The sequence below is a fragment of the Columba livia genome, chromosome 8 (genome assembly GCF_036013475.1).
Source record: "Columba livia isolate bColLiv1 breed racing homer chromosome 8, bColLiv1.pat.W.v2, whole genome shotgun sequence".
NCBI classification, from domain to species: Eukaryota; Metazoa; Chordata; class Aves; order Columbiformes; family Columbidae; genus Columba; species Columba livia.
In genome coordinates this window covers 23,672,422-23,694,643 of record NC_088609.1, presented here as the reverse complement: position 1 = coordinate 23,694,643, position 22,222 = coordinate 23,672,422, and the positions used below count along the sequence as shown (strand labels likewise).

General features: G+C 40.3%; 2 protein-coding genes across 3 annotated transcripts; both read left to right on the top strand.

Moving 5' to 3' along the window:
- On the top strand, nt 1-7,261 carry LOC102098938 (holocytochrome c-type synthase). 2 transcript variants are annotated; one of them, XM_065071113.1, is made up of 7 exons: nt 1-158; nt 707-855; nt 1,602-1,750; nt 2,363-2,511; nt 3,599-3,718; nt 4,505-4,631; nt 4,841-7,261. In XM_065071113.1, exons 2-7 carry the CDS (start codon nt 741-743, stop codon nt 4,844-4,846), a joined length of 666 nt encoding a protein of 221 aa, XP_064927185.1. In that variant the 5' UTR covers nt 1-158; nt 707-740; the 3' UTR covers nt 4,847-7,261. The 2 variants fall into 2 exon arrangements, with proteins under 2 accessions (XP_064927185.1, XP_064927184.1); XM_065071112.1 differs by having other exon boundaries at nt 2-158; nt 4,505-4,591.
- A 5,559-nt stretch (nt 7,262-12,820) lies between these two features.
- Nucleotides 12,821-20,630, top strand: RWDD3 (RWD domain containing 3). Its single transcript, XM_065071114.1, has 4 exons — nt 12,821-13,143; nt 18,721-19,205; nt 19,920-20,035; nt 20,134-20,630. The coding sequence occupies exons 1-4, from the start codon at nt 13,059-13,061 to the stop codon at nt 20,246-20,248; spliced, it is 801 nt and encodes a 266-aa protein (XP_064927186.1). The 5' UTR covers nt 12,821-13,058; the 3' UTR covers nt 20,249-20,630.
- The last annotated feature ends 1,592 nt before the right edge of the window (nt 20,631-22,222 follow it).

The following is a 22,222-nucleotide window of genomic DNA, read 5'->3' as shown; positions in this document are numbered from 1 at the left end:
GGCTTCCGCAGCTGGTCCCCGCCCCTGCCGGCGCTGGGCGGGGCCCCGGCGGCGGGCACATGCGCGTAGCGGGCAGGGGACGCTGCGTTCTCGCGAGGCGGGGCGCGTGTCAGGGGGGCTGCGGCCGGGCCGGGAGCGGGACCGCGGGCCGTGCTGAGGTGAGGAGGCGGCGGCGGCGGCTCCGCTTGGGGACGCGGCGGCGGGAGGCGGGTGCTGAGGAAGGGCGAACACTGCCGGGCCGGGCCGGGCCGGGCCGGCTGGGCATAGGAGGCGGGCTTGACCTTGTTGGCGGCAGCGGGGTCGGTCACGGCCAACGGCGCTTCGCGCGGCTCTTCGCGCCCGAGGGAGCGTGGGCGGGCGGGTGTCGCCGCCCCGTGCGGGGTTGGCGGGGCTGCGGCGGCATCGGGTGCGGGCAGAGCCCCCGCGGCCTCGTCCCGCCGTGGGTGGGTGCGAGGAGACGCAGGGGCGGCTGTAGGAGCGTGTGAGCTCGGGGAGCCCGCAGCCCTTGGCCCCTTGGCCCGCGCCGGCTCCTTCTCTGTCAGCCCGGGTCGGCACCGTGGATTGTTATTTAGGCTGGAAATTTATTACTTAAACCGTTTTTTAGTTTAATTTTGTAGTTTGTCATGCAGTAACGTCTGTACTTGCATTCACCTTAATAAATAACCACTGTGTTTTGTATCACGGGCGTTTGCTTATTTTTCTTTAGAGCCTTGAACTAGAAGGCCCAGCGTGTGTAAGCCATGGGTTTGTCCGCGTCCTCCCCGGCTGCTGCCGCTCAGCCGCCCAGTGCACCCAAGCAACATCAGGCGGCATCTCCCCCTTCAGAATGTCCTATGCATCAGGAAAAAATGAGCGGTAATTGGTCTTGAAACTTAAGTGAAATAAACTCTTTACGTGGAAAATAGGTTAAAAAATATTTGGAAAAAAAAAGAGAGGAATTATTCTACAAATAAAAACTTGAGGTTTTTCTTAGCTAAAAATAGCTCTCAAGTAGCTTTTCATTAAAAGGAGTCAGTTGTTTACCAGAACAGCGTGCAGGCTGCTCTGTGGAGACAGCAGGTGCTTGTTGTAGAACCTGTGGGTTGCTTCCAATTGTCACATCTCACAGGGCTTCTGCAGGTCTGTTCCCATCTAGTGCTACACCTGCACGGGACCAGGATGCTGCAGGGGCCTCGATGAAAGTGGTAACTGGGAGTGGGTGGTTGTCATTAGAGAACATGCATCTGGAAAAGGGTAGCTGAAGAGTGGGATAAGACAAGTGTCTGAAGAAGAAGGACGTCAGCTCTTGTGTTGACATGATCAACATGTGTTGGACTAACAGTGCTGTGGAAATCTTAGATACAAACCATTCAGTATAGGGGCCAGCATGGGGTGGGGAATGAGCATTCAAGGACTATGTAGGAAGCTTAGCTCTTGCTATGGTGCTGGGTCCTAAAATGCAAGGAAGAGTACAGTTAAAACTGCTGCTAAGCTCAGAAGATAAAGCAAAATACTAGTTTGTATTTATATGAGCATTCAGTGAACTGTTTTCCATCTCCTGCCATGTCTTGGGAGTTTTCATTTTGTAACAAAATATATGTGATTTTTTTCCTGTGTTTTAGGTTGTCCAATGCACATGAAGACTCCTGATCATAGACCTGAAAACACAGATGATGTTCCTGCACATCAAGAAAGAGCGTATGAATTTGTAGCATGTCCAGTGAAGCCTGGTGCATCTCAGTTGAAAGATGACATAGATCCTAGCAATATGGTAACTTTTGCTTATTTCGGATGTTTTCTTCAGTCTTGTTTATTCTGTAATATCAGTACTATTCCCAAAATGTAAATAATGATACCATCTAAGCTGGAAACTCTGGCAAATGTTGTTTTTTAAATTTTTAACACTGCTTGTTCTCATGTGCAAATATTTGTATAAAAACAAGTTACATATTATCTAATATTCTCTTGAAACTTACATCTTTTTGATAGAAGGTAGTTTGCCAGTTTGTAAATATCTTTTGCTGTCTGTTTCTATTTGTTAGTTGCTTGCATGGTTTTTATGCTACAGTAGCAGGTTTTAGGTTCTGTGTAATAGCAATATGGATAAGTTCTGATTCAGATCTCTCCAAGATTTCCTCCAATTTACAAAAAATGCTGCTTTTTTGAAACTTGAAGTTTAGGCAAAGGGGTTCCTTTAGTCTTCAGATTACAAACATGTGAAAAGAGTTTTACTGCAAAGGAGAGAGATTTTTGGCAAACTTAATTACAGGCGGAACCTCTTGATTTTTGTAGCAGCTCATTGATCATGCTTTGAGTTTTCTCCAACACTGTAACATTAAAAAAAAATTCATACTCTAGTTTGTTGATTCTCTTTGTTTTCTAGATGCCTCCTCCTAATCAGCAGCCATCCCCAGATCAACCATTTCCATTGTCAACTGTTAGAGAAGAATCTTCCATTCCTAGAGCACATTCTGACAAGAAATGGGTCTACCCTTCAGAGCAAATGTTCTGGAATGCTATGCTTAGAAAAGGGTAAATACACTGGGAGTTACCAGATGGAGTCTGTGGGCCTGAAATTCATTAAGTAATATAATTACTTATTATTCACCTGTTATTTAAGAGGTTGTGGACTCTAAGCATATAAACAGCTTCATTTTAAAAGATGAGCTGGTCTCAAAGACCATGTCTCCTCTAGTGATCAGCAAGATGGTAGGAATGTCAGGCAGGTGCCAGGAGCTGAAAATTTTCTTAAAAATCAGTGCATAGGCATAGACAAAACTTTGTGTGATTGGCAGCTTTCACACTCAAATCAGCTTCATGCTAATCCTACAAACTGATAGTAAAAATTCTATGATTGTGAGAACATGTAACTTGACTTTGCAAAATTGCTAAAACTGTGAAAATTGTTTGACAAGTAGATGTTTTCAGTCATCTTAAAAATTCAGGGTAGGCAAGATCTAACTGAATGATGGCTCCTGTCACCTAAGAAACCTTCTGTGCTGCTGTTTCCTAATTCTTTTGTAATTACTTGTTTATCATTCTCAGATCAACTTTAAAGGCGATTACTATTAAAACAATAGTAATTCTTTTTTCTATGTATCAATGTTGTCATAGGCAGTCTATATTGGACACACAAGTTTGGATCCTGTAAACACTTAGATGTGCTCAGTATTGTGCATGTTGAAAAGGAAGCACATGCATAGTGATAGTGCAGGGTCAGAGAGATGAAAGGTATTTCTAAGCACATCCAAAATGTGTTGAATACAGGACTTCTGTGCATTAGGAGTGCAGGTGGGATTTTTCCTAAGCAGTTTTACAGATATCATGGGTATGCTGATGTTTGCACACTCTGGTAACTTTTTCACCCAGCTAAGCTGTTAGTTTAGCTAACTAGAATTTGTGGATCTCTGCGATGGTAACTTTCATAACTACACTTCGACACAGAAAATGAAGTGCTTCTCAGGATACTTAAGCAGATGAGACAGAAGTTTCCATACTTGATTTGTGTCTTTGCATAGAACGTTAAGTCTCTTGATTCAAAAGCCCATCCAAATGAGTTGAGGAAGGTGTAGTAATTATGCTGTAATGCTTGTAAACTTTTCAAATTCTTAATTTTTAGATGGAGGTGGAAAGATGATGACATAACAAGTGAAGACATGACCAACATTATTAAGATTCACAACCAAAATAATGAGCAAGCTTGGAAGGAGATTTTGAAGTGGGAAGCTCTTCATGCTGTGTATGTACATATGAAATGAAAAGCAAATCCCTTGCTTTAGCTCTTGCTACTCATTTTAAAATAGAATGCCTCTTTAGTTTTCACAGAAATATTCTGATGCTGATATGTCTCAAAAGTTATGGTTTTGTAGGAGCCTGGATTTTGATAAATATGGAGGAAGATTATCCAGAAGAGCCTAACTAGAACTAAATAATTATTATATTGATAAAACTGCTGAAAATTTTGGTAGTGTGTGTATAATGTGGATTTGGATAAATTACTTCTTACTGTATCTGTTTGGAAATGATTTAATTGAAAACTTTTTGTTACAACAAAGATATGAGATGTAAACTTAGATTCAAAGTGATGGGTGTAAAACTACCACTTTTTACATCAGTCCCTGTTCATAGAAGAGACAGACTAGTTAAGCGTTGTGTATGTAGATGTTTTTATCTGGTATTCCATGGTCTTTGTCACACAGTAGCTTGGATTACAATTTTCTGTTCTTTAATCTACTAAATCCGTGGATTAGATGCGCTGAGAACTGCTCTGTTGAGAAATTAGAACAATGGTGTGAAGCATACCAAAGGTACTTTATCATACCAGCAGTATGCGCTGTCAGAAACTGGGGGACTTTTCAAACCTTTAAGAAGCTGGTTTAGATCACTTGTAATTGGTTTTTTTAATTTTGTTACTTCTCCTTGTTCAGTTTTTCTGTTACTAAATTGAATTACCATAGTGGTTTAAACACTTAAAATAAGACTGTTTTAAAAGGTAAAAATACTGCTTTTTTATTTGTGTGCTCAGGGAATGTCCGTGTGGACCATCACTGATGCGGTTTGGAGGCAAAGCAAAGGAGTATTCACCAAGAGCCAGAATACGTTCCTGGATGGGGTACGTGGGCAGGGAAGACGGTCTTTCAGGAGGTGGGAGGGTAGGTGGACATGTCTGAAAACATGGTGTAGTATTAATTTTAATATGTTTAAGAACTGAAATTGCAAGTTACAGTTACCAGAAGATAGAAGTACTACTGCGACGACTGTATCTGGATAAATAAATTTTCTTAAATAGGACTTCAACTCCCTCTGCCAGGTTCCTAATATCCATTAAAATATCTATGTGATCTATTACCTGTCTTTGCAGATATGAGCTTCCCTTTGACAGACATGACTGGATTGTTGACCGATGTGGAAAAGAAGTGCGATATGTTATTGATTACTATGATGGTGGAGAAGTAGATAAGAACTACCAGTTCACTATCCTGGATGTTCGCCCTGCGTTTGACTCTCTCTCGGCTGTGTGGGACAGAATGAAGGTAGCTTGGTGGCGGTGGACCTCGTAACTACTCCTGTGGTGTGTACTTGAAAAGTAAACCACTTTCCTCCTAGACTCTGGATAAGTGAATCCTAGGACCTGAAACAGAAGTTCACTGCAACTGTCACTATTTTCATCATCACCACTGTTCTTTGGGGGTGGGAAGGGAGGATGAGGAAACCTGTTGTTAGATACACTGATGCTTTATGGTGTTTTGAATGAAATAATAAAATTATAGTAGCAAAAACATGTATCATAATTTTCTTAAGAGCTGGGAAATCTTTGTCACAAATTCTGCATAAGCTTGGCTTCTTTTCATTTCATGACTCCAGTGCTACACCAAATACATTAAGTTTCTGATTCTGACTGGAGTTTCGAGTATTACTTAAATAGTGAAAACTGGAGATTTCATGAATGGTTTCATGTAGTTACAGTATTTGGATACCTAGATGATTAATAAAGGGTCAAGGATTTGGACTGTTTCAAACTGCATGTTTTATTAACTATATAAAACCATGTGTCTGTTTTCACATGGGCACTTCTGCTGTTCAAATACATGGTTCCTCAAAAAACTTTAGTCAAGTTTATTCCGTTGAAGTATAGTGTAGTATGAGTCTTTTTAAAGGTTTGTTAATTTGAAAAGGAGAATACATTCATGCCTTAAGCTGCAATTTGTCTTTGAACAGAACATCTGTTAGAAGCAGGAAATGAGTGTAAGTTACTTCCTTTTAAAATTTTTGTTTTAAAAGTAAAATTGATATTTAGTGGCTATTTATTTATTTAAGAGGTTTGTTTCCTGATGTAAGAAAACTATATTCTTTTAGTATTTTCATGTCTTTGATATGTATCTTGTGTAATACATTCAAGACAGAATTATTAAGCCTTATTTAAAGAACCTGTTATGCAGGACATATGTATTTTGCATTTTAGCTTCATCAACTGTACCATAGCTTGTTTTTTTATATAATACAGAATTGCACAAGGGTGTATGAGTACACGGTCATACACATTTCTACATAGTGAGTACAGTGAGGCATATTACAGATACATAACCTGGCTGAAAGGGTATCAAAGGTGCCAAGAAATAAGGTTGATTTAAGTGCTTTCTAGGAGTGATGCATGTTAATGCTGTGTGGCTTGAAGATTTGTTTCAAGTTTTTGCTTAACAAGGGAAACTACTTTTTGGTTTTTTTTTTAGTCTTCTACTGTAATAGCTTTACATTTGCATAGCTTGGTGGATTTCAGGTGCTACATACCCCTGAATTTAAGGTATTTCTCCCGTTCGGCATATAGCAGTCTCGAGAATGAGTCCTTCATGTAAAACACTTGGGAATGGAAGGAATAAGAGAGTATCACATTCTAGCTGTCAAATGGGAGAAGCTTCCTCTATGAAACTTCGCAACGTTAACTGGGAACCAGCTGTACACTCATTTTCCGAAACTGTTTATTGTTAACTGACACTGGAAGCTTTTTTTTTTATATTGAGGGTAAAACCCCTCAATTTTTCAGTCAAATAACTTCCCATTTAGTAAAAAAATATGCAGGGAAGCTTCCATACTTTAAGGTACTGATTTAGATGAATAGTTCCCACATCAGAGGCAACTGTCCTCTGTGGTAGGAATAAATATTGCCCAGAAGTCCAGAATCCTAAGAGAAAACCTCGCTCTTAGCCCTCTCCACTTTCTTATTCCTTTGTCATCTTTTTACTGATTCACATGTATGTGTATATATATATATAAAGGAAAATAGGTTTGTTTTTTTTTTTTTTTTTGAAAAAAAAAGAAAAAAACCAACTCTTAGTAAGCAATGTGTGTATGAGATGTGAGAAATGTGTGAGCTCGTATTAAATGTATCTGATAATGAAAGAGCTTCTTCTCCGTTCTAACAGCAGAGACTGAGACTTACTGCTTTTTGGGTGGTGGTTGGTTGGTTGATGTATACGTTTGTTAACTTCATATACAAATAATTCTATATTTTTCATGGCTAAATATGGGGAAATGTATTGAGTGCTGCGGATGCTACAAAAGAAGGACTTTGTTGATTTTTGGAAGTGTGATGTTGAGTGCATTATGGAAATTGTAATTTCTGCTAAATCTGGTAAAAAGTGTCACATGCCACTTCATGTGTTTATCGTCTTCTGGTATGTTCCATCTCACATAGATTCAAAATTGTTCTTTTCTGTGCTATTAATTTAAGGTACTACTTTGTCATCAAACAAAAAGGAGAGCCAAATAAATATACTTTTCTTAACTTTGGTATTTGGTGATCATATTTTTAGGTGTAAAAATTACTAAGATGAGCTCTTGCATGTGTCATATGATATTATAGTCTGTTACAACTAATCGCATCTTTGAATATGTACTACTCATCTACTTAGGTGAATACAGAACCAAAAATCAAGGACTAAAATCAAGTGTTTGCCAAACCAGCGTCTCTGGGAATAAAAGCATATGATAACAAATATATTCATCCTGAGTCTGGCTAACTTCTGAAGAGAGGAATGCAAGGATTTATTTTTTTTAAAAACTTCTTGGAGTGTAATTTAAAATAATTCATTTTTACAAGCAGTAAGACTTAAGGAAGTAAACATGGAATTTTGTCTTTTATGTTCAGGTTACTTTCTGCATGACATGTTGGCAGTTCACTGTTTCTCTGAAGATGGATGCCAGTGATGAGAATTGTAGTGTAAACTTGAAAAACACTGATTTAAATTGATGGGGTTTTTATCTTTTGGAAGGATGTTTTAACTGTAAAACTATTGTTTAGGCTAGATTAAATGTAATGTGTGTGTATATGCATAAATAAATACACTTATATCCTTTCTTTGTAAGTATAGAAAGGTGTGGAAAGTTCATGAAGCTCCAAGAAGCACACTGATCAGGCCCTGCAGGGAATTCTGCAGCAGCATCAGGTTCCCAGTCAGGCTGAAATGGAAGTTGGGAGCCCAGCATCTCAAACCAGGTTAACCTCGGGCACATGCAAAGGGGAAAACATGGGCACTGCCCCTAAAGCAGGGCTGCTTTTTAGATCAGTTCTGTACTTAGGTATCTAAAGTTCACCTGTGTTCTGCTTTACTGTGTTGAAGCCCTGCTTGACCTATTCTGTTTGACTTCTGCAGATAAAGAAGTTGGGAGAGTTTCCTGGTCTGTCTGCAGCTGAAGATGGGTTCTTCAGGGATACAGCGGTGCTCAGAAACTGCAATCTGTGACTGATTGATGGAAAAGGACTCTGGCATTACGGTCCGACTGCAATCAGGTCTCAGGCCCTATGTATGTAGTCCAGAGCAGTACTGATCTGCACTGCCTGGAGCAGGAGACCATTCTGCACTCAAATACCTGGTTTTGGCCTCTTGCTATGGCATCACTTCGGGCAGCCAGTGACCAGCCTGCAGCTGGGGTGCCGAACACGGGGATGCTGTGCCCACAACATCCTCTGTGCTGAGTGGCATTGGCTCGGCTCTGCTCTCCCACAGGATGTCCTGCCGCTGTCTGCCCAACACGGGTGTTCTGTAATCTACAGGTTTGGGATGCTGGGAGTTCCCACCTGGGCTGAGTCATCCGGTGATGTTTTGCCTTTGGTAGCACACACTTTGGAAAGTTGGGGCTATAGCTCTTCTGTCACCTTTTTTATAAATACATATTTTTTTTTAATTTCCCTTTTTTTTCCTTCTCCCCTAGAAACAACTTTGCTCCATCCTTTCAATAGTAGGCCAGTGGTTCTGTCTCCAATCTCTTTAAGAATTTTTCAGCTAAGCCCTAGAATTTCTGTTATTACTTTGTCATAGAAGACCGAGATTGTATTGCTGGTAAGAAGGTATTTGTGTCCCTTGATTATTGCTATTTTTTACTGCCAAAACATGGAGTTCTGTATTACCATTTTTTAACTATGATGTGAAAGAGGTATGCTAGTTTAGTGTTAAATGGGGCAACAGTGCTAACATTTACATAAAATATTTACTATCAGGACTTCCATGTGTTCTGTAAATAATTATGTGAAATCTAAAATATGATTATAAATATTGTTCTTCCTCCAAAAGGCTTGAGAGTGGCAAAGGATCTCTTAGTGCTCAGAAAACTATCATAAATAGCGTGTCATCTTACACACTCCCATTTTGTTTGTTCAACTCTTGTGTCAAAGTGTGGGAGAATAAAAGCAAATGTGCCAAAGTTCACAGGATGAAGGCACAGATACTAAAGTTGCTGTAGCTCAGCAGTTAAAAATGAAGGGAACTGCTAAACTAAGGAGCACAACCTAATTTTTGGACTCTTAATGCTGTATTTTTTTTTAATAGAAAGTAGAAATGCCCATTTAAAAAAATGCAACTCCTTTACTTATTAAAGAGATCTGTCCCCAACACTTACTAAATCAAATTACACCTTAATCCTTTGTCTTCCTTTGCTTACACCTGGAGGAAAATCCATGTAGTAAGGTTCCACAGAGGTACTTGATATGGAAGATGAACTTACTGGGAGGATAGAATATGCTACTCATAATGCTTGCTGTGCTTATGTCTTTGGAATCACACATACATCTTTACATATCTGCTTTTTTGAAAATAAACGGAGTTGCTAGTTTTCAACATTTTTTTGGTAGGCAACTTCATGCATTTTTACTCTTACTGGAAGAAAATGTGTTCTATGTATTATGCTGTCTTACTTTGTGCAAGGTAAATTGCAGGCAAAGATCTATAAGCAGTGAATCAAGTAAGCATTGATTCTCTTGGCAATGTTAGTAATAGTAGGAATCTAGGGTCATACTGGATATGTAATTTTGTGGAAAGCATCCTTTTTAGTTTTAGTAGATCCTCACTCCTATGTGCAGCTACTTCAAGGAAAAATGGCTTACCAAACTTCTAGAGAAAGGATGTTAAATTCTTTTATGAATGTGACAGTTGTGTCTATTTGGCCTTACTACTTTTACATCAAATTGTATAAGAACTTGTGGTACTAGTCTGGTCTTGAAACCTAAATGTGTCGCCTTGAGCATGTGTGAAATGATGCTTTATTTGCCACTGGAATCAGTGGAAACAGTCCCACTGATTCCAATGGCGGCTTCTCACAAGATAGTTCTGCATATTTGCAGCATGGGTACATATCTTTGGAGCCTGAATTAATCCAGTTTTCAAAAGGTAATGTAAATTTATTGGAAATATTTGGATTGTTACTAGGCCCCATTAAAAAAAAAATAATATATATGTATATATATAAAAGAATAGATAGTCTTTAACGGGGTATTTTTGCCATAATATGTTGAAGATAAATGTGATGGTTACTGTTTTATGAGAGAGGCCATGGTCCAAACTGAACATCCACAAAAGAAACTAAGTAATGATTTTTGTTCTCCAGTGCCAATTTTCTGGTAACTAGAGAAAGTTTTAGCTATTTTTTTAACATGCTGCTGCTCTTGCCTCCAGCTTCTGAAGGCTGTGACCCCATAAACCTCCTGTCTGTAGAGATAACTAATGCTTTAATTGATCATTAGGAGACTTTCAAAATGAGTTTCCATCTGCCAAAAGATTAAGTGTCTTAGGGAATTGACTTAGAGCAGTATGATGCATGGAGGATAAATGCAAGTGCCTTTAAAAAGCAATGCTACACCACAAATCCTCAAAAAACTTGCTCATAAAATACTTAAAATGAAAACTAACAGAAAAGATTTTTCCCCTTTTTTTTTTTTCTCAAATTAGAGAAGGCTTATATATATATATATGTATATAAAAATGAGAATTTATTCATACATTTTCAAAAGCCAAAGAGCAAAACTTCATTAAAACTTCATTAAAATCTTGAATAGAGCAAACCACGCAAATTTTGGCAACTTTAATTTGCAGCATGTTTGGTGGTTTGGTTTTTTTTTGGGGTGTGTGTGGGTCTTTTTGTTTGTTTTCTGTTTGTTTGTTTGGGTTTTTTTGTTAAATGAATTTATTCCAACTTTAAAAAACATGTGCTTGGGGGAAAAAAAAAGATAACTTTTCTACTACCTGTACTTGAGAATACTGAGCAAAACATCATGTTTTATCACAATTTTTCACAATTACAGGGGTTGCTACTCCTTCTATTTTCTTTAAGCTTCTGCCTTTCAGCTTAGTTGGAGTGATTTTTACAGGTTTTCTTGTTGCTTTCTCTTGACCATTGTTGTACAAGCCACTTTTGGGAAAACTACCATTGAGATGATGCAGTTGTTAGTAATAGAAATGATGTCTTCTTTCTAAGGTGTCTGAAAAATCAGTGCTATTTAACTCAGTTAAGAAGCGTTGTGGCTGGTAGGAATCCCGTTCTGGCTGCAGCAGAGGTTATGGGTTCCTTGTTAGTGTTTGTCTTGTGACCCCAAAATGGGCAGCCGTAGTGGTTTTTGGACTGTTTGGACTGGTCCTTCAGTGCCTTCTCGAGCATGTGCTTTTAGGACCGCTCACAGTTGCGGTAGCTGGGTCGGCAGCTGCTGTGGAAGAGGTAGATGGATTTTCCAAATCGTCACTTGTTTTCCAAATGTCTGTCTACTCCTCCTCTCTCATTCGCCTCTCAGGTCAGAGGAAAACAGGTTTAAATGTATAGTTTTATATATAATCACTAGTGGTTTTCGACGCAACACCTAATTGATTTGGGCCATAATTACAGTCAGCGGAAAGCAAAGGATGCTACTTTTTCAAATAACACTGGGAAGATTAATCTTACCTAGGTATGAAAGGTTGCATTCTGTTTGCCTTGTCAGGCAAAGTGGAAAATGCTGGTATTGTCAGTGGCATATCGATTTATGACACGATGCTGAGGCTGGTTTAATATAGGCTGACTCTAAAAAGCAAGATTTTTTTCGAAGTTCATTTGCCACATGTTGATGGGAAAGCATCCATTTAGAGAAATGAACATGGCTAATGTCATTCTATCAAACACTGCAATGTTTGAAGAAATCATTAAAAAAAGGAATGAAAATAAGATCTTGACTTCCAATTTAATAATAATGGAATATGAAGGCCAGATTGTAACTGTAGAAGTTCATTTCAAATTTAAATATTTAGCATTTTCACTAGTCTGTGAATACAAGAAAATTTATTACATTAAGATGGAATTTAGATCTTTTGACGTGAAGCTGATATTTTCATAGTGTGAAAAATATCAAGCTGACATTATACTGTCTCATTTGATGACTTCCAAATGTCAGAGTGCAGTAACTTATTCACAGGGACCTCACTGTCTTGTGATAGTGTCAATTTAAAAGACATTTACATCGAGTTTTTTATTTAAACATGTAAAATGGAATATGCAAAGTGGATGAGGAGAAGGGGGGAAAGACCAGGGGCAAGAAAGTTCTTAACAATAGAAGGAGGCCCTTCCAAGGCCAGTTCCCAGCGCAGCCCCTGGCAGCCGCGGCCGCTCCCCCCAGTGCCGCCGGCAGCTCCGTCTGCCGCCCCGCTCCTCGGATCCTTCTGTTCCTTCTCAGTTCGGCAGGATTTAGGGAACTGAAAATTGCATGATGTACTTTTCTGAAGAAGTAAACCACCCAACCCTTTCTGTTAAAAGTGATTTTGTAATAATGGAAGATATTGACTGTTTCTTTTGAGTGATGCTAGCTGGGAGTCAGTGCCACCGTCGGCTGCAGGAGACCTCAGTGGGATGCCGTTCACGGGATTATGAGCCCTCGGTAGTTACACACAAGCAATGTAGATTTATATTCTACTAAAACTTCCCCCTACGAGTGTGTGCGGCGGCGCTCCAGCAGATTGTCTCCCCCTGCGGACGACCAGACGGTATTTCCGTGGGTCCGGTAGGGCCGCGCCCGCCGGACACCCGAGACACCGCCGCGCCGGCACCGGGCGGACATTTTGTTCGGCGCCGAGGCAGCGAGGCTCTCGCCACCGCCTCTGGTGTTGCCGGTTACCGCTTCCTGCTTCGGAGCCTGCCGGGCTGCTCGTCAGCCCGCCTGCCCGAGCCGAGCGGCAGCGCCGGGCGAGCCCCCGCGGGGCGGGAGCGGCACCGGCCGCGGTGGCAGCGAGATCCCGCGCCGCCGGCAGGGGGCGCCGTCGCCATCCGGGCCCGCGCACTGCGCCGCGGCCATGTCGGAGCTGGCGCTGGAGGAGCTGTCGGCTCTGGCCGCCATCTACTGCGAGCCGGACGCCTGCGAGGTGCTGGCGGTCTCAGGTGAAGGAGGCGGCCGCGCTGCTGTGCCCAGAGCCGCGGGTCGCTCCGCTCGGCCGGGTCTCGCCGCGCTGCCCTCGCGGGACCCAGCTCGGCCGGAGCTCGTCCCGCTGCCCCGCCCGGGCGGCCCGGCGCTCCGGGGCTGCTGCGGGGGCTCTGCCCGGCGGCAGTGCCGCGGTAATCGCTGGCTGTTAGCGGCCGCGCCGCAGATGGGTGCTGCCTGCGCGCCCTGCTGCGTGTGTGCTGCCGGCCTCTGCAGGGACAGGTGCCAGCGGGTTCCACTCGTTCCTAGCGATCGCCTTAATTCCGGCAGATTGCGACGCGTGGGTAATTAACAGTGGGTGATGAGCAGCACTGGGAACGGGCTGGCTGCTGTTCTGGTGAATTAGCAGTTGCAGCTCACACGTGTAACAAGATCAGGTACTTGTCCTGTAATGTTTAAGAGGAGTGCAGCTGTGGCTGTGCATAAGAAGTCTGGCGTCATCTCTGGGGATAAGGCAATAACCTGGGCCTTATGACATGCTGAATGTTCTCTGTCTTCAGCAATATGCATGTGGCTGTACGTGTTACAGGGTACTAAGGCTCATCTTCTGTGTTTGCTGTAGGTAGGAAGGTGAGATGATGTGCGGTACTTGCTCATGGGAGCGCAGTGTCTGTGGACACCTTTACTCTGTGTTTTCTGCATCACCCGTGGTGGCCACACTGGTCAGAACACGAGAGATTACTTTTATCAGTCTGTGCTGTCGCAGTGCTGCGAAGATGCCCCTTCAGCAAGGGAGAATGAATCTCGGTACTTCCAGTGTACAGCAGCAGTCACTGTCAGGCTTAAAGAAAGCCTCAGGTGGGGTCCATGTCTGTTCAGATCCAGAGCATAAGGACATTTTGCTTAGCGCCTAGTGCAGGTGTGACAACTCTCCTGTACATTTGTTGGAGATACATACATACGTACATACACACAGAGAATATGCATATATCCTGTATCACTGGCCATTCCTGGTGTCCGGGAGCTGTTGCAGTGTGCTGCCCAGCTCCTAGCAATTCCAGCATGCAGCTTTCCGCTGGGTGGACTGCGGGAGAATCCTGGAGAACACTGTTAAAAATGGATTGGTGGCCTGCCATCAGGCTTGGTCTGTGCGTGTATTCAGACTGAAAGAACTGGGATTGATAAGGAAACACTTTTTTACTGTGAGGGTGACAGAGCACTGGAACAGGTTGCCCAGAGAGGTTTTGGAGTCTCCATCCCGGGAGATACTGAAAAGCTGCAGGCAGCCTGCTGTAGGTGGTCCTGTTTGAGCAGGGAGTTGAACAGGACCTCCAGAGGTCCCTGCCAACCTCAGCCATCCTGTGAAAATAAGTTTTCGCTGCTTTGGTATGAACTTACATGTGGCTGCTCTTCAGTGACTTGCTTTAACTAAAAAGTTACTAAGAAATTAATTGAATAAACCTCAAACTTTTATTTGAAAATACTTGTTGAAATAGATTTGTGCAGAACAGCAAGTGGTTATGTGAAAAGAGGACTTTGTGTATAGACAACCTCAGAGAGATGAAGACAATAGCGTCTGCGTGGAGCACAAGTAACTGCGGTGATCTAAAAGCAGAGTTTTGTGTCTAGATCTGTGTGACACACCTCTTGCTCCAGTGTAGGCAGGTGGTTCTGCCATTTCATTTTTTGGATTGGTATTTAGAGGTGTATTTTAAAAATATGATGGATAAAATGTTTTGGCTGAGTTTTATTTTCTTAAAGTCAAAAAGTTCAGCAATGTTATTTCAGGCATAGTTTGCAAATACAGTTTCCAGGCTTAGCAGATAGTTATTTTTAAAAAATGTGAACGTATCTGAACATTGCATATACAGGTTCTATTCCTCCAAACCTGTTAGAGAAATATACACATATACTTACCTGTGCTTCGTATACAGAAAAATGATGTAGTGTTTATAAGTTATCAGGATGTAAAGGGCTTAGAAACCTTCCTGGAATGTAAAGTGAGGTGCCATGAGTGCACAGCAGCAACAGGCTATTATATTGATGTTATGTGACCTTGCAGGGCCTTTAGCCAGGCTGAGTTCATGAAATGTTAGGATTGTACGTAACTGGTTGATTTCCATTGCTTTCTGCTGGAATTGAACAGATTATTTACAACAACGTTTGCTGGTAGTTTTCTTACTTTGGGAATCTATGTCTTTTATTTTGGAGCTGCAGAATCCTTAATTTTGTATACAGTTACCTTCATTAGTTTATGTTGGCTTTATTTCTTCAAAGCATATAAATTGTCATTGACAGTGCACAGAAGTAACTTTCAGTAAGACTGTTATGTTAGGCTGTCTCTAATACTTTAATTTGCGTGTAGATCCACAGCATCAAAAAGGAGGCCATTGTGGATTTATGGTTTTGAGAAACATAAGAAAATGCTTTTTGCAGATCTCTTGGTATGCTGAAAACTTTGGCTTTCAAGAATTTAACAATTTATCAAAACCAATGTGTTGATGAATTTAAATAATTACAGCATATATTTTTTACCTTACATACCTATTTACAAAGATTAGTGTTGCAGATAGAAATCCATAATTTACTTGTTAATCTGTTCTGCTCTGGTTTGCACGCCAAGCTTGCTATAAAAATGTATTTATATATTCTAAGCTTGTAAGTTAGTAGATGCCATTTTCTGAATTTAAAAATAGACTGCATGTGTTGCATAAAATGCCTTTGGGCAGGGGGGAGGGAGTTATCTGTCTGGTTGACATGGAACATAAGAAAAATCTGAAGTACGCTAGAGCTAACTATGCTGATAAGTATGCAGCTATGGGGGAAAATGAGTTAAAATGTATTGAGTTTAGTCTTATTTGCACATTAAATGCGAACAGAACGGTCATACCCAACTTTTTATTTCAGACATAATCATTTTGCTGTGGAGACAACTCAGCCCTTGTAGTATGTGCAAACAAAGGAAATATTTCTGTAGAGCCCCGTCACGCCGAGCGATGGTGCTTTGCTCTTTGTTCTGCCAGCGGCTGCAGTGCTGGTGCAGAGAATGGACGCTGGAGTGTTTAAATAAACTTTAGATGCCGTAGCCCCACAAACATTTTGAACTGGATCTCCTTTTTAAAAGTAGGTCTGGGACAGATGTAAATGAGCACGGCTGGTCTTTTCGCGCTGGCTCAGGGTGATGCAACTTGGGGTGCGCTGCCTTAGGATTAGTTCATCATCACAGCGAAAGGTGTGAGATTGTCGCAGGCTTAAGAGTCTGATGGCTGCACCAGGAGGCCCTTGCCGAAAGGGCCAGGTTGGCTGGTCTGTTTATCCCTTAGTTAGTTCTGAGTTGGTGAGATCTGTTGTGACAAGCTAGTGAAAAAATCCTAGGAGGATTATCAGAAAGGTAACATGTTTCTCTGTCACTGTAATTAGGCTGGCAATAGAGTAGTATTCAACTCGTTTATAGGCTGTGCATTTTAAAATTTCTTGGCAACACAGCTGAAAATAAAGTGATTCATGGGCAGGAATACAATAACGCGGGTCCCGTTTTGCCCCGTGCAGGTCGCTTTCAGCTGGCATGTACCTGGCGAGGGGCAGCTGGAAGGGGCCGGGTGGGCAAGGGCTGCTGTGTGCGTGTGTGGGGACCCTCATCGTGGCCAGGAGGTTCTGGGGGCCCCACGAGGTGCACTGCAGGCTTTTCTTCTTGCTTGTGGTTATGTGTACTGAGCCTGGTGTAGTGGCAGAGGAGTTGGTGCCCAGTAAGAAACGTTTGTCAGGGCAGAAGAAGACAGAGGTTGGAACAGGAAGGCTTCAGGTCCTCCTGCATAGCTGCTGCCCATGAATGAGAGCCACGTGCTGCCAGATGGGATAAACTTGCCTTAAAAATAGCCTGGAACCTTTCATAGGGTCTTAGAAGACTGGAGACCAACTCCTGTTGGCAAGGAATGAGGCTTTGCCATGTAGTGCCTGTAGATATGGGCATGATTTGGTGTAAGTTCATTTAATTAGCTGGATTTGCATCCACTACTTTCAGCACTGGATTTGATTCTTTTTAGGTAGCAATAGGTTGTAGGTGTTTGGAGTCTTCTTTATAATAATGCTCGTGTTTGATTATTGGGTCTGGAGGGTTTGCTTATATTATTTTGCTACTACCCTAACCTCGAGTTCTTTGTATGACCCAGGAGGCAGGTTTGGAAACAAGCCCTTGGCTAAGCTCTCTGAAGTGCTTCTGTCTGTCCAAGTCACTTTCAGGTTCTTTCACTTATTTAGTAGGGTTCAAATATAAAATCACAGAGAGCACTGAGACTGGTTAGCGGCATCAGCAGTACTAATCAAACATAATTCAACGGACTGTCATTTAAATGAAAGTAAGATAAGGTAGGGGGAGAAGAAGGCAAGTCACTTCAAAAGAGTGCCTCTGAAATCCAGTTCTCCTCAAATCTGCCTTTCAAATCTGGCTTCTCCTGCCCTCATAGAATGAATCAACCTGACATTTTAGCATTTTTTTTAAAGAAAAAGGGGTGAAGTGTTTAGAATGCATCAAAGGGGTGAAACAGAGAACATCTGAAGAAGATCATCTTTATCTGATACCCTCTTTCTTCATGGCAGAGGAGCAAAAGTAGGTTAGGTCTTTGTCCCCGCTTTTCACTTCATGAAGTTTTGTATTGTTTTTCTGTGAAACGTTTTAGTCAAGAAGGTTTTATTGCAGAAACTACCGTACATAAGTTTCATACTCAGCATCTTTGATTGTGTGATTTATCAGGAGGATGTGGTCTTTTGCCCTTCCTGGTTCATACTGTATATATTGTTTTCACTCTGAAAATAATTCTATTCTGAAATAGACCAACGAAATATTTTGAGTTGATATGCAGATATATATACACATACATTTTTATAAGTATACGCATACATATATATATATATATGTAATATCTAGGGAGAGATGTACAGCAGAGATGTTTTCATTATGTCAACCCAAATGTTGTAAATGTAGAGAAGTTGGCAGAAAAGAATTAAGCATATTTCTCTGAAAGTTGTAGGGGACAACAAATCTGACTTTTTTTATTTCCAAGTCTCTCTTTACTGTGGAACTGCTTTTGAATGGTTGTCCTAAAAAATACTCAGTACTACTCTGTTTGCCTTGCACTGGTATTGATGTTAAAGTCTTAGGGATTTCTCTAGGAGCAAAGTCAGGGCAGTGCTGAGTCCATCCAGAAAAGTGTCCATTTTCAGTTGTCCTTGCTGCTGCTATTGAGCTGTAGAAGCCGACTTATGTGTTTCTAAGAGAGACAATTCTTTATTACTGGCTTGTCTAGACTTTGAAAGAGCCAAAAGGTGTGAATGCTTTTTAGAATGTGTTAATAACTTTCCTTCCAGTATGATATGGAAGTGTTTCATTTCAGGATTCCCTGCAAGAATAGCTTGAGCCATTGGTTGCAACCCGTTCCCCCCTGAAGCACCCCCCCCTCCCTGCCACATCCCTTATTTTGTTTAGAATGGCAGTTATTTGAGTTGAATTGTTAAAGAAAATTGCTTAATAATATATATGTAGTTCAACTTCAAGCAAACTATTAATGTTTTTTTGTTTGTTTGATTTTTATACTTTCCAGAGACACATGGAATCACATTTAGAATTCAAATCAGCGTGAAAGGACTGCTGGATACAGATGTACTTTTAAAGCTATTATTTCATTTACCAGTCAATTATCCATCAGTTCTACCAGATATTTCTGTTAACTCAGACCAGCTTACAAGGGCCCAATGTGTGGACGTGAAAGATAAATTACTTGAACAAGCAAAGAAGCATCTTTCCAACCCCATGGTACACGATCTGATCCTTTGGATACAGCAGCATCTTAAATACGTCATTAAGCAATCAGCAGCAGTTTGCAGTGAAAAAACTACTTTGTCAAGTGGAACAAGTACAGAGGATGGTATCTGGATGATCCTTTTGCATTTAGATCACATGAGAGCAAAGGCAAAATATGTCAAAACTGTGGAAAAATGGGCTTCAGATCTAAGGCTGACTGGAAGACTGATGTTCATGGGCAAGATCATATTGATTCTTCTTCAGGGTGACAGGAGCAACATTAAGGTGCAGGAACAATGAATGTTGACTAGTTCTATCGATTTACCACTGAAACCTATGTGTCTGAATATTTTGTGTGTGTTTTTCTAAGATGAACAATTTTGGAAACAGATTGATCATTAGAAGAGTAGAAAGGCCCAACAACTTTATTCTGTGTTTAAGGAAAAGAAGATATTCTATGAGAAAGAAACCAGTGATACTTGCAGACCGGCAGCCTATATCTCTTTGCTTCCCACTGTAATTATACTCCTGTCTTCCCTGTGTTTCCTCACTGTAATATGCCTAGGTTCAGTCTCCTGTATTTCCCACGTGTCCCAGAAAACAGAAAATTTCTGATGAGAAATTAATAACAGACATTTTTCTAGCTTGTTACTGACTGTCTCTTTGGTTGACTTAGACCATGTGGTGCTCCCAGCACACACTTGGGCTTTGAACTTCTAGTTTGTACTTACGAACTCCCACTGCATTAGGCAGGTTTTTGTGGTGATATTGGAGGAGAATGTTTTGGCTTTTCAAACTCATGTTCTCTAGATCACTTAAGACTGCACTTAGCATCAAGCTGGTGAATAGAAGCAGTCATGCACTTTTTGGGATGGGCACTTTCAAAGTTTAATTGCTATATTCTGAAAAAATCTGTATGTTTCATGTAGATTTTTGCATTTTACTAAACGTCAAAGGTACTAGATGACATTTAATAACTTGTTCTTTTTTGTCATTTAGGAGTACTTGATTCTTCAGAAAACTTCTAAGGTGGATGTGGACTCAAGCGGAAAGAAATGCAAAGAGAAAATGATGAGTGTACTGTGTGAGACACAAGTACAGTCACGGCACAAAAGGTATAATTTAGTACTGTTGTGGATAGAAAAGTAATAGAATCGATAATTACATTCTGACAAATCTAGGCATATTCATGAGTTTCCCTTTTACAATGTAGGTTTCAGACGTTTGAAGCCAAAGAATATTCAACACTGGATGAACTACAAAAGGAATTTGAAACTGCAGGACTTACTACTCTTTTCTCTGAGTTTGTGCCTCCTCTCTTAAAATAATATTAAAAGCAAACACTGGACTCTTTGACCCAAGCAGTAGTTGACTACAGATGCTGATGGAAGATAAAAGGACTCATTTATTAAAGCTTTTTTGTAAAAAATGCCAGAAGTAGCAATCCTTTTGCAAGAAGGAGAAGGTAATTCATATGTTAAGAATTGATACATTTTTGAAAAAAATTAGAAGTGTCTTTTCGAATGTTAGTTTTCATTCTAAAATGTGTAAAAACAGTCAGGTGGAGAATTTAAATTGATTAAAAGCTAAGGTAAAGCCAATTGTAATCTTGTCTTTGATAGTTTACGGATTCCTTTTTGCACTTTATCTGGTTTTACTGTCTGTACATCTTTAGATACCTTGATTCAATTAAACTGTCAGAGCAGTATATATACAGACTTCAGGCTTCTGTCTCTCAAGACTTCTGTCAAGTCTTCTGTCATTTTAGAAGCTGCTAAGTGATAACTCCCTATTAAAATTTTCCTATCTTTAGCTTTTTTTTTTTTTTTGATTGGTCAGTGGTCTTGGACAGCTTATATATATATATATATATACATATCTATCTATCTATCTATCTATTTAATCACTAGTATGTGTTTTGCTTTGATATGATGTTTCAAATTATAAACATCATTTTTACAAATTAGGTTGTGGAAGTTCTGTTTGCCTAGGGAGAACTGGATATTTATTTCTTGTAATTATTAATGTCCTTTGTTTTCTAATTTACCTGATACCATTCTTTACCAAGACTAGATAAATTGTCCAGTAGTAAAAAATTTTGAACTAATGAGTTTCTCAGTAACTAGAAATGCTATTTCAATTGGTTTTAGCATGTAACTAAACATATGCTTTACTACTCTCTAAAACTCACTCCCAGAAGCCAAATGTCTCAAGTATTCATTGTTAACTGAATAAATTTGATCAATTCAATGCAAAGGAATTTATCTCCATTGTAGTGGAAGAAGACTGGTACAATTTGGTTGGTTCCCATAGTGTAGTTTGGCAAATCATTATGTAAGACATTTTGATTTCCAGTTTCATACTCAGACCGTGAGATCATATCTGTATACAGGAAAAGCAACTAAAGCACACTATTCAGATTTTTAGGTTTTACTGTTTGAGATATCAAATACGTAAAGGGTTATAGACTATTTGAGAGTTTCTTAAATTTTTGAGGAGTTTGGTAGTTTTCCTAATATGGAGTGTCTCAAATACATATGTTGCGTGTTATTTTATGCACTGAGGCTTATTTAATGAGACAGGAGTAAAAGCTCTTCTTAATGAGTCTTTCGTGTGTAGCACATGTAGTACTTCAGACACAGTTGAAAACAGACTGGGTTAAACAGGTTTTACAAATCTGTTCTATCTTATTTTGAAGTGAATTCCTGAGAGGAAGTTTAATTTTCTATCATTATAAGTGTACATGGAGATGAATTTTTGCTTTTATAAAGAAGAGTAAAACAAGTATCTTTAAAACATTAAAATAACATATATTTTAAATTATAGGTTTCAGAATTGAGCTATTTTTGTTAAAATATCTATGCTGAAAAGCTGTATTAGTGGAGTATAAAGTCTTGAAAAGATGCAGAGGCTCTTCCCTTGTACTACGTGGTAGATAGGACAAATACAAAAAATAAGAAAAGGGCAATGCATGTGCAGCATAAGAAAAAGTAATCAGTATCTCTACACATCTAAATGTTGCAAGGTTTTGCCAGATGGATTTTATGTCCTCAGCCAGATCTTTTCTTTAAAATGTGCCACTTTTCTGGAAGGAGAATAGTCAGCACAACCTATATCACAATCTTGGCCATTGAAGTCTGGCCAGGGCCTTATCCAAGTTGCACATCATTCCATTGTATATGCTCTTGGTTGATTTTGGGAAGTGGGTTGAATAGTGTACCTCATCATGTCATCTCAAATTGCCTATGACCACAAAAACAGTTGAGGCATACAGTTGTTGTGGTCATCTTTCTTGCAAGATT